The following is a 13,326-nucleotide window of genomic DNA, read 5'->3' as shown; positions in this document are numbered from 1 at the left end:
GAGTACGAATATTGATTTGCTATGGTGCATTCTTCTAGGCACTCGTGCCATTATTTATTTTCTCGTGAGATTATCACATGGGCATATATCCTTATTGATTCTACGTACATTGTTGTAAAGACCGATATAATGTCGTTGTGGATGATGTTAGTTGTTTCCATAAATCAACTCTCTTTTAAGTGTTGACCACAAATTTGAAGAGCAAATTTCTAGAAGGTTTACATGAGAAGTGAGACTATGGCCCTGCCTATGAAAAGTTGTATTACAACTCCTTGCTTCGAAGACATGAAGTTTTGTGAATCCACATGTGACACATAAATCAACTCTCTTTTAAGTGTTGACCACAAATTTGAAGAGCAAATTTCTAGAAGGTTTACATGAGAAGTGAGACTATGGCCCTGCCTATGAAAAGTTGTATTACAACTCCTTGCTTCGAAGACATGAAGTTTTGTGAATCCACATGTGACACATAAATCAACTCTCTTTTAAGTGTTGACCACAAATTTGAAGAGCAAATTTCTAGAAGGTTTACATGAGAAGTGAGACTATGGCCCTGCCTATGAAAAGTTGTATTACAACTCCTTGCTTCGAAGACATGAAGTTTTGTGAATCCACATGTGACACAAGGTACTACTTAGATCTTCACAAACTAATACAAAAGAAGATTTTGGTGTAGTTAATGGGGTTTTACTTCATAATCCATTGGATTGTGCTCAAAACTTGGTATACCCTTAAAGAGTATCACGATAGTCCTCTAATGCATACTATGATATGTAAGGGATGTATGTCTCTTTTAGCCATCTAGTTTATTGGATGTGCTTACGTGTATGTTTATGGGCAACACTCAAACATATAAATTGTTATAGCAATGAAGTGAATGCCTAAATGTGGGTAGGTTGTTACATGTAATATTGATTATATCTCGTGCAAAATCGAAAAGTACCTGTATGGATTTTATTGTTGGTTAACCACCGATCTATAAAGTTCACAACTCTAGTTGGAGGTCATGGGCAAGTAAAATTATAACCACTAAAAGTACAATTATGATGTCATAAAGCAGTTGAAGTAGTCTTGGTTATGAGGAGTTTTTTTCCAATAGGAAAATACTTTGGTAGTTGGTATTAAGCAGTTGCATACAATCCGTTCACTTATTTTAGTTGAAGTCCTCAAATTGAGAGATATGGGCAAACTAAATGGGTAATTTACACATGGGATAATGTGTTGGATTATGTGTACATAAACAAAACACAAACTAATCGGGAAGGATTATTCGTACATTCTCGAGTTTCCAAGTAAAAGGAGTTAAACATGCTTCTATGATATTTAATACGTTCTATTTAACAAAACATTCAATGGTGGTAAGATAAATAAGGGCTTCGCAATAAACCTAAACACAAACATTATCTTGAGTATCTCAGACAAAGGATAGTCTAGAATCCATTGTTTACAACATCAGATGGTTTAGTGTTGGGTTCTAGACAATGGTTATCGTGGGGAAAAATGACTAAAGGTCTTGCAAAAACAGTTCAGACATGGCAACGTTTTTTATCACGTTTATGGGAAGAGCAAAAAGAAATCCTAGGTAGTATGCATGGTGACCAAATAATGTATCAACAAATTCAAGAAGCTATGAGTAGATTCCCCATTCCACCCAATAACTTCAACCACAGATGGGTTGGGGTTTATTCAAGATTGGAAGTACTCTTGGTTGTTAAGGGATATTCAGATGATAAGACCTACCGATCTTTTGAGGTGGATGAAGCAAACCAATTGACACAGTTAGGGGAAATGAGGATAGATTACCCTTATGGTATGGAACACAATATATGTTGACCTTAAATGGTATATTGACCCAATGATTGAGGAAATAAAGACACATTGGAAGTTGTGGGTGTTGGCTAAAAAACCGGAATTCAGATTAGAATGGGATCCAATTGATTATCAGTGGACAGATCTTTTTACGGGTAACAAGTTTAATTTCTTCCAATATTCTGTACAGTTAGGAAGACATGTGCTTTCATATACACGAGATGTGTTACCAGCTGCATTTCAAAATTGGAATCAACAAGGTATTACTCCCCGATTCCTTGCAAACTTCTGGGTTGTAAGAAAACAACCACATCAAATTTTGCATGTACAGTGGTTACTTGTACATTGAGCCTTGCCGGTTGGCACATGGCTACATAGGATGGGAGTAGATTCTACTTGTGCACGATGTCATTTACAAATGGAAACTCAAAAACATTGCCTATGGGAATGCACCGAGTTTCAACTGATATGGCAACGTCTCCTTAGAATTTTTGCTAACTATTTCCCCCCATTGGTTTTTGCTTGGGGCATGGTGGTTTGGACATCTCTTGTCCGTGATGCATTTCATTATGACATTGAATCTATGGACCATGGATTTTACACTAAATCTGGAAGTGTTCACACATTACCATTGTTGTCATTACAGTTTACAGGAACATGAAAGGAAGTCCAACCAGCATGGGAGATACTGAGTAGTACCACTATATATCACATTTGGAAGTTTAGGTGCTCTCTCATTTTCCATCAGCTTAAAAAACCACCGGCTGAATTGGTTTCAAATATTTGGTTAGACATAGTTCATACTTTGAAGGGACAATGGGATAGTATTGTTGGAGATTCTGATGCTAAAATTGCTCAACGGCATGAGTTTATCACTATATGGAAAAGGTACTCCATTCATGACAACCAAGTGTGATACTCCTTATTGGCATTTTCAACATCCGAAATGGTTGCTTCCCCCACCGATCACATAGAATTTAAAATCTTGTAAAAATGGTTACACTAATGACAAGATATATTTATTATTTTATTTTTAAAAAGGGCTTTTTTATGTCATGGATTTTATCTCAGAAGTTGAAACATTGTAGTATGTTGGTTGAAATTGCTAGACATAATAACAAGCTGGCTTGACACTCTTATAAGAAATATGTGGCTTGACAGTAAGGTAGCAAATATACTACATACAAAGTTTGGTCAATACCACGAGGGCGAATGAACAAAAAAGGAGCATTTTGGGACTTAAGGTGGCAATGTATAGCCTCGAACACAAGAGAGCATTCATTGATTGGGTGATGACAGGAGGGAGATGCTATCTATGGGGACACCTGGACCGCGAGATCGACACATAGAGAGCGGACCCGAATTGAAGATGATTTTGAGTGCAAAAACACGAGAGAGAGAGAGAGAGAGAGAGAGAGAGAGAGAGAGATAAGAAGTATATAATAGAGAGGTGAGGAAGTTGGGTTTCAAACCCACAATGCAATGCTTGTAGTGCAAATAACGTACCACTAGGGTAAGGTAATTACGATAAAAAGAGAGAGAGAGAGAGAGAGAGATCATCATCATCATAAGGGGGAACAAAAAGAAGAAGAAGACGAGTCCACACTCAGTTGGGCATTCCGAGGACATTATCAAGGCATTATGATCATCATGGCCCACTATCTTTCCAAGATCTTTATATACATATGTATGAAGGTTATGGGTGAACCTCAAAAAAGAGCCTCCAAAGTAAAGGATGTGTATGTGACCTATACATGTACATATATATATACATATGTACATATATATACATATATATATCTGTAATATATACATATATATATATGTATATATGTATATCCTACAAAATATGTACATATATATATCATATATGTATGTATGTATGCAGGGTATGGGTGAACCTCAAAAGTAAAGGATATGTATGTGACCTATACATGTACGTATATATATCAATATGTATATCCTACAAAAATATGTATATATATATTTATCCTCCAATATACCTATATATATTGTGTATTATTGCCAACAAAAAAGGTGAATGAATCTTCAAACAATGCTCTGCTTGATCTAATCCTAAAGTAACACCAACACAAGTAGGAAGGAGAGCATACAGATCAGAGTTTGCTTCTCTGCAATTGAACCATAAAATCATATATCCATTTAACAACAAGATCATGCCAAGGTAATGCATACATACATTTACATACATAGATACATATTAAGCATGCATACATACATTCATCCATTCATACAGTATATATCTTCTTCCCTTTCCTTTTTCCTTCTTCTTCTTTCCAGATGCATGGTGATGGGTCACAGTAATTCACGTGTAGAGAGACGAGGTCATAGTAATTCACGCCCGCTGATGAAGCATAGCTTCCATGGCTTCTTCAACAGCCTTGGAATATTCTCTGTCTTTTCTGCCATTGTATTGCTTTGTTGGATTTCAGTCTCTCTCATCTCTCGCATTCTTGAAGACATTAGATTGTTATCTGTTCCTCAGGTACTTACTACCGTCCATTATTTGTTTTTTTTTTCTTTTTAGCTAGATTTTAACTCATTATTTTATTGTCCCTTATTTATCATTACAGTTTACTTATTGAATTGATTCATATTTACTTGTCCCGTTTTGTTTTTTAAATACTTCGTGGTGCATTTGCCCACATAATTGTAATGAAAGTAGAGAGGATAGAAAGATGTAAAGTGAGATGGATCAAAATGTGGAGTTTTTTCAGGAATTAATACCTTTTTACAGAAATGTTTTGGAAAAGTAAGAAGCAGAGGAAGTGAATCAGATGTTATTCTTTAAGGATTTATATACACATACATATCACACATACGTAAAAAACCAAAAAGTGAATAAAGTATGGTATGGTTTTCAAGGACTAATGATAACGTTGTAGTGAATTAGTGAGAGTAGAAAGAGTTAAAGGCGACGGGTTAAAGGGATATTTTGAGGATGCATTACCTACATTAATATCTTGTAAGAGAATCTCTGACAGTAGAAAAAATTAACATGAGATGGATCAATATGCTTGACCTTTGAAGAAACCTTATATCAGAGATGGGCTGTTGATACATACTTATGCCTACATCACCAACTTCTCAATCTGAAGGTATATACATTGTAAAGAGATGGATCAAAGCCAGTCTTTTAAGGAATGTTTACTGTAGATGATGGTTTATTTAGGATCACTTATTATATAGCTTCCAATCTCAATGTGGAGGTAATATATCTTGTGACTCAGTGAGAACAGAAAGGGTTAAAAGGAGATAGATTGAAGTGATTACATTTTGAGGAATGCTGAGATATTTCTGAAAATGAAGAACCCAAAAGGTGAAGAAAGTATGTGTAACATGGGGGGGGGGCTGGATAAATGCTTATATAAACCAAAGAATTTCTGAAAATTAAGAAACTGGAAAGCAAATAAAATATATCACTGCCAGAGTTGGGGGTTTTGAGGAATGCTTATATAAATTAGAAAGCATCTGAAATTCTTTTAGTGAATACTGTATATCTTTGTCAAAGTGAGTTTTTAATGAATGCTTATTCTAGAGGATAGAGATGGATTTTCTGAGGAATGATTATATGAACCAAAGACCTTCTGAAAATAAAAAGCTAAAGAATGTGAATACAAATATGTTATTGTCAAATTGGGTTTCTCAGAAACTGAGAAAATTATGAAGCTAAAAGGTGAACGAACGTACTGTCAAAACTGAGTTTTTTAGGAATGCCTGAGGAACTTCTTGGTGTGTCTAGTAAAGTAGTACATATAGTGAGATTTGGATCTGAATGCAGGGGTTAGTAACTTACTAATAGAGTACGACCCTAATACAGAAAACAAAAAAGAGAGTAGCCAAGAAGGTGGCATATAGTACTACAGGAAATGCAATCAGAATGACAATGGAGCAAGAAGGCAACATACATGTGAATAAAGCTTCATCTACTATTAAATGATGCAGTTGGATTTCATTGATGTGAAAGTTTGGTTTGGATGGTAAATAGATTAATTTATGGTCATCATGTTTGATTTCTCATATACCTCTTTACCCACATCTCTATGTCGATGTACATCGCATAGCAAAAGCAGCGAGGACAGAGTTAATATGCAATGGATCAAATCGTCTTGTAACAAGACATTTCATGCAAAAAAAGTGAACCAATATATTGATACAAGAGAGTGTGGCTATATGAAAAGGAAAAAAACATATGAGTGGATAGTTAAAAAGAAAAATATAAAGTGAAAATAAAGAAGGGTGATGAACAAGGTTACATGACATTTCTTTGTTTGATGCCATCTTATAAAGGACCTACATATTCCACTGAGTAAGCATTGTTTGTGTGTAAACCTTTCAACTGTTTACTAATTCATGGATAGAAATTAAACATTTTGAGCACATATTCTTTTACAATATGTGATGAAGTTATACTTGTGGTTAAATATTTATTTATTTATTTGTAGATAGATACCAAAGAGCTTTGGGAAAGTCGTCCTTCAAATGGGTGGCGTCCATCGTCTATAGCTGAAGATGAATGGATATGTATGAATAAGCAGTCATATTCATAATATATATTGAAAATTTCTTTCAAGTAATTAACTGATGCTAATCCTGATCAAATAACTTGAAGTATGAAATTCTTTTAACTTGCAGTGCCATCAAGCGAAAATAATGGTTTTCTGCTCGTTCGTTGTAATGGAGGACTCAATGAGCACAGAATAGCTGTATGTGTCTAAATTTTGTTTTGAATAGTGCTTGGATTAACATTTTTAGTAGATGTTGTATTGCACACAAACAAGACTGATATGAGCCCTATAATCTGATATTTGATTTTGGTGTACAGATATCTAATGCTGTGCTTACAGCTAAGATAATGAATGCTACACTTGTTCTTCCTGAGCTGGATACAAACACACTATGGCCTGATGACAAGAGGTTATGTATGTTCTTGAATGTTTCCATGGTATGATGTAACTCATGTTGCTTTTTGTTTCAAAAATATTATTCTTACAATTGATGGTATTCCTTTGTTACAGTAGCTTTTCAGATATTTACGATGTCGAGCACTTTATTAAATCTCTCGAGAATGATGTAGAGATTGCGAGGACATCACCCCGTATTCGTACAGTTGGGTATAAGAGGAAACCACTCAGACCTTTCCAGGTACTTTCAATGTGATGTCCTTAGAAAGGAGTTTTGGACATGTATTTATTATTTGATCATACTTTGCAGTTACAACCCCCTAAGGACGCATCCCTAGATTGGTATCAAACTGTGGCGGTTGAGAAAATGAAGGAACATGGTGCAATATATCTCATGATGGATGTATCAAATCAATTATCAGAAGATGTTCCCATAGAAAGGCAATACCAAAAATTGAGGTGCCGTGTGAATTTTCATGCGCTAAGATTCAATGAAGAAGTGAGGCAGCTTAGCTCTCGAATTGTCACTCATCTTCGTTCAAATGGTTCCTTCATGGCAATACATTTCCCGTCAGACATGGAAATACTTTCTTCAGAAGGGTGCGTGTAAATGGCTTGCATATCCATTTCGGGGTTTTGGAAATTAAATTGAGATTAACATGATGATAAATCATGTTTTCTTGGAAATAATCAAGTTTCCTCACATGAATGTACATATAAACCATCACATGCATTGAGATATAATAAATGCTAGAGAATAATTTTTTAGTCATCAGCAGGTGCTTGTCAGTATTTACATCTCAGGAACAAGAGATATTAAAGAATTATGAAAACAACTTGAAAATGCCGCGTGCTTATGGGAAATCGAATAGGAGATGCCCTCTCACTCCACGGGAGGTATTTCTGTTTATATCTTGATGTTTTTTCCAAAATCTATGTGATAGTGCCCACTTTCTTCATCGTTGGATAGAAAGTAGAGAGATTAGATATAGTAGTCTGCACTGTAAAATTTCTTAAGGAATATATGAAATTGCACTTCAATGAATTTGTTGTATTTTAAAATTCTTTTGTGCTCGTATCTCATCCCAATACTAAAGTGTCACAGTAGCAATATAAGAAACACAAATAAACAAAATGTTGATTAGGCTTCGGTTAATTGGAATTGTAATTTTGTTTTTCCCTCAATGAACACGAGGTGTGTTGATCAGCATTCAAGATGTGCTCTTTTCATGGTTGATATGTGTTTTGGGTTCTTGACATTATTAGCTCATTTTGTGGGTTTGCTTATAATTACGTTGCAGGTTGGACTTATCTTGCAATCGATGGGTTTTAGCAACTCAACGATGATCTATGTTGCAGGAGGAGTCATTTTCAGGGAAGAAACATTTATGCAAACGCTACGTTCAAAGTTTCGTCTTCTCGAAACTCGTTCGTCGATAGTCACTGCTGTTGATGGGTTAGTGGAAATCAATACAAGTGAGAAGACTTTACTTGGAGCTGCTATAGATTATATGGTTTGCCTCATGGCTGACATTTTTATGCCCACGTATGAAGACTTTGGTATTAGTTTGATCGGTCATCGTTTATACAATGGTTTTAGAACAAGCATTCAGCTTAATTTGAAGGTTCTTGGTCCCAGAAATCCGAGAAACTTTGAAGCCAAGTTGAAATGGTTATTTCAAGGTTCTCAGTTTGGGGATCTACATAACCGTGGAGCTCGAGAATCATTCTACAGTAATCCTTGGCCACAGTGTTTTTGTAAGAAGGATTCAATATCTCAAGATGAGAGGTGCTTCCGGAGTAAAATGCTGGATCTTTTTAGTTGGGAATTGTCTGAAGATTCTGGAATGAGTAATGGAAGCCTAATATAGGGGGTGCATGAGTATATATAGAGATCGTTGAACCCCAAACCCCAAACCCTAAGCTCTAACTCTAGCCTTGATCCAACCCTAATCCTACCTAACCCTAACCCTAACCCTAACCCAACACTTAACTCCTATTCCTATCTTTACCCTTTCCCCAAAGCCTAAGTAAGCATAATCCCAAATCCTGAATCTCCAACAATAAACCCTAGAGCCAAATACACCGGGATTGAAAGACGAATTCAACCATCTAGCTTTATGAATGATTTTATTGATTCATTAGCGATGGGACATTGATGTAGGGGGGTCTGCTTTGCATTTATGGCAACAAAGATTGGGGGCATCCCGAGTGTAAAAAGTAACATTTTTGGAAGGCACAACAACTGTTTGGCTCTTCCTAATTTTTCCTACATAATTATATGTTCTTACTCTTGGTAATCATGTGTCTCAGCATTATATTGATGAAATACAATACACCTAGAACTTCAGAGGCATACTTCAAAATTTGGGCAATCAAAGAAATTCAAATTTGGGTTATTAGAGAAATTCAAATGTTTCAATCTGAAAGCTTTATTGGGTGCATCCTAAACTTTCTAGGCATATATTTACATGGAAAATGGTGTAATAAAAGCTTTCTTTTAGAAACTTTGTACACTGAATGTTCAATTTGATTAGGTATTTATGGCTACTTAGGTTAAACATTTAAAGTTACTTGGATGAGATAATTGTGTTCCTTGTGTGCATGTCAAGCTACATTAGTATTGCATATGGATGAGGGGTTTGAAGCTAACATGCTATAGCACAATTATTTGGAAGAGAGGCGTATACATGTGTTACCAAATTTCCTTTTCTCTGCCATTTAGATCCATTGTAATTATAAGCATTTCTAGAATTGTTACTAGATGACACAATTGTAGCCATAAAAGTAATGAAACTTGACACCATTGATTTCAAAGAATTCTCCAATTAGCATGAGTGTTTGCAAATATTTAATAATAAGAATTTCTAATTTAGTTTCTACGATGTCTAGGGTTAATGTATTATCTCTCTCCAATTTGCAAATATAGACAACTTTGTTTGATGAAGTGTGCATGGCTTCATCACATACACATCCTATTGACACAATCCCCATCCAATCTTTTGATGTCTTGCTTTTTATTGGGTAGGAACCAATTATCCTCAAAAGCCTTGTTATATCATGTGTAGTAGTTGTCATGTAACATCCTAAAATGGACCAAAGAAAGAAAGTGTAGTAGAGCTTTGGATCCTCAATTCAATTAGAAAATCATTCACCACAATGGAAAGAAGAGCATGGGACTTAAACATTCATCTTTTTTAAATGAGACATTAACATTTTGTTATGAAATTTTACTTAATGAGGATTGCAAGCACTAGTTGATGAGATTCTAGCACCTTAACCTTGTTAATGCTCATGTCCAAAAGCTCTAAGTACACCTATCTCTATTTATATACCTATTTATACCTATAGATAAAGACATTTTAGATGCCATGTGCATTGATACATGAAAGGATGATTTAATATGGGGTAGTGAAATAGTGCCTTTTGATAAGATATAAGAGTAAGGAGGCTTTGTAAGTGACTACATGAAATCTCCAATGAGTAGAGAGGATAATAGTACTTGACATAGGATATGATGATGACATCACCACTAGCAACATAAGAGATTGCTTGATGTTATCAAAAAATTTGAAAAATGGACTACTTTGCATAGATCATAATCATCATTATTATTAATATTTTTGCTTCCCTAATAATTGATTATATTAATATCATTCAATGTCATAGTTTTGCCTTGTTCACCATAATCGTTCGAGACATAATTGTTGCATTGTAAACCTCATGAATAGGTTTTCCTTGATCCCACATTAGTTTTTAATATTTATTCACTCAAGGAATGAATACAACTAGCCTCATGTGTAAGCTACCTTTATGGAGTCATGGTAATTCAATAAAAAGAAAATTTCTCGTTTATGATTATTGAAGCATCTATGATCTTATTCTTTAGTACTTAGCAAAAGCCCTAATCACTCCTATGCCAAATTGAACTTCACTTGTTTGTGTATGTTTTCTTCCAAGTTCCTATTTTGTCGAATGAACCCATCATTGGTAAGTTATGAATGGTAGACTTGACATAATGGAGAATAATGCATTCTTCAACTTTCTGACTTTTATCGAGTTTTTTTTTTCCAAAAAAGATCATTCGTATTATAAAACGTTGTAAGGCTATACATACAAGATATGCCACAAATACCTTTTTTTCTAAATTCTACCCATTAGCTTAAATAAATACGTTGGTGTCGAGTAAAACCACTCCACCTTATTAAACAACCGTCTATAAAATATACCTATGTCCCAAATGGCATGGAAATCCAATCGCTTAAGCTCTACTTGTTGCGTATTACCTTTTATACTATCCAACAAACCTTTGGGATTATGCACAATCTCTGTCCAAATCCCATAATTTATTTGGGTAGGTCTTTCAGTCACATTTTGAAATACCTTCAAACATCGAGCCTTCCAAATATACCAAATTGTAATACTACTTACCAATTGCCATATTTGAGGTTTATTCGTCTCTATTTGTGGATTCAACGGTATCACTTTTTTTCCCGTCAAACCATGTGTCATCACTACAACATTTGCAATCGAGTTTGCAATATGCCTTAAGTATTAACTCCACAATAGTCTCCCTCTTTCTCTTTTTCAATGATTTTATATCATGTATCGATTATGCCAACTTGACACAACTTCTCATTCTCACTTGAGCTATTCTCATTCTCACTTGAGCTAAGATGGCCTTAGCTTGAGTAACATCCTTCATGCACATTACATGGGAGATTGTTGGGGGTATCATAGGATAAGAGAGGTATAAGCTAAGAAGATAGGACGTGCCAAATTTTTAAAAAGAGAGATCTAGAGACAATTAAAGTGTCACATTATGAGACGTTGCTTCACCATAATTTTAAACCTTTTAGATTGAGTCATGGATTACTGTTATCAAAGATGCTTGGAACTCTTATCTACAAGAGATTTGTAGATATCTACTACCCATGGTAGATCATTGATTTCTTCCAAAATCTAATAATAGAAAATTAACATACAACTACTACCAATTGTGATTAGCGAATACCAACTAATAGCTAAAAGGCCCCTTATACCAACTACAAACATCTTATACTACCAATGAAAAGATAGACTACATCAACTTTTAGTAGCTAATACCAACTTATATTAGAAGTATCAACATTGGCCCAAAAATTATAAATGCTTAGAATTTACAATTGCAAAAGTCACTACAAGATGCAAGTAACTTATCATTAGATAATCTTTCATTCTACGCCCCAAATATTGAATATTTGTATATAAGGAACAAACACTTATATTTGAAGGTAAGAATTTTTTTTTTAAAAACTCATAACTATAAGAATTCTCTTTCTTTGAAGTCACCCATTGATTCAATCTTTTTAATCCATGCAAAAAACATGCTAATCTTAATTGGGCTTTAGAATGTTGGCAAAAGAACACTTGAGATTAACTTTTCAAAATGGAAACATTATGAGAACATTTTTCTCTTAACGCCATTGAAATCTCATGCTTGACCCATCCATAACATCCCAAAAATCAAAGTGCATTGTAAGCATCATGAGTGGAGGCTTGGTTGAGAAGACTATCAAATAAATTCAAAGTTGGCTTTGCATGTGAAGGCCTTATTCCACGTATCCTTGAGGAAGTATCATACCAAGCATTAGATTTATTTAAAAGACACGACATTTACTTGAGTATAGCATGTGAAGATTGTCATAATTGTGAACATACAATGAAAATTGGAGTCGTTGGAAAAGAGCCGGGTTTTGAACTCACCTAAAACCAGTCATAATGTCAAGATTTGTCTTGTTGTCCACCTAGTCATCCATCAATGGTGAACCCAATCATTGTATTTCTATTTCTTTTTTTACATTCAAGTGTTCACCATAAACAATTGGGCCTAAAATTGATTCCTTTGTGTCAATATAAAACAACCCATTACCCATAAAAGATAGTGATAGGTCCCGAGGGGCAAACAATTAATTCCATTATGAAGCACACATAGACAATAAGTATGGGCTCGGGGGATTCCATGTGTGATATCACCGGCCTTTCTAGTGCTATAAATTCAAGGTCGCCATTTGATTCCTCAATAGACGTAGCCGTAGTAATCTGTCCAAGAAGTTGTTTGATAGGCACCGACGAAATCGGATGAGGTTTTCACCCACACAATTTTTGCACATGTCAGATAGAGAGCGGTCGCCTTGAACCCCATCTACATCTTGAAGTAAAAGGACAAGACGAAAAGTAGGAGCCAAAGAGGATTTTTTGGGGGAGCCTTGAATTGAAGCGAGGCACTCAATTTTCTCCGCGCGATACATTTAAGTCATTGGAGTGTGGGAAGAGCCACGATTATGTGGATTGTCTTCCCACGATCATGTGGATTGCGACCCCCATTGAAATCGAAGCCTTCCACAACATCTACATGCCAAGATCGACATGCGTTGTGGATGGCGTGGAGATCCTCTCACACACACATGCACACACACACAAACATGCGTACATACATGCATACCATACATACTATACACATACATACATAGTACATAGTACATACATGCATACCATGCATAGTACATACTATAAACTTACATACATAGTACATAGTACATACATGCATACC

The 13,326-nt window shown here is 35.2% G+C and overlaps 1 protein-coding gene across 3 annotated transcripts; it reads left to right on the top strand.

Moving 5' to 3' along the window:
- The first annotated feature begins 3,846 nt into the window (after positions 1–3,846).
- LOC147857959 (O-fucosyltransferase 1-like) lies at positions 3,847–9,034 on the top strand. 3 transcript variants are annotated; one of them, XM_087327442.1, is made up of 9 exons: positions 3,847–3,994; positions 4,111–4,315; positions 6,276–6,354; positions 6,466–6,536; positions 6,656–6,747; positions 6,852–6,975; positions 7,045–7,334; positions 7,514–7,631; positions 8,036–9,034. In XM_087327442.1, exons 1-9 carry the CDS (start codon positions 3,987–3,989, stop codon positions 8,603–8,605), a joined length of 1,557 nt encoding a protein of 518 aa, XP_087183568.1. In that variant the 5' UTR covers positions 3,847–3,986; the 3' UTR covers positions 8,606–9,034. The 3 variants fall into 3 exon arrangements, with proteins under 3 accessions (XP_087183568.1, XP_087183567.1, XP_087183569.1); XM_087327441.1 differs by having other exon boundaries at positions 6,849–6,975; XM_087327443.1 differs by lacking the exons at positions 3,847–3,994; positions 4,111–4,315 and adding an exon at positions 5,532–5,740 and having other exon boundaries at positions 6,849–6,975.
- Positions 9,035–13,326: the final 4,292 nt, after the last annotated feature.

The sequence above is a fragment of the Azolla caroliniana genome, unplaced genomic scaffold (assembly GCF_043228905.1).
Source record: "Azolla caroliniana isolate FFs.n. ecotype wild unplaced genomic scaffold, voAzoCaro1.0.p SCAF_11, whole genome shotgun sequence".
NCBI lineage: Eukaryota > Viridiplantae > Streptophyta > Polypodiopsida > Salviniales > Salviniaceae > Azolla > Azolla caroliniana.
The sequence above is the reverse complement of the archived record's forward strand: the minus strand, read 5'-3'. Positions and strand labels throughout refer to the sequence as shown.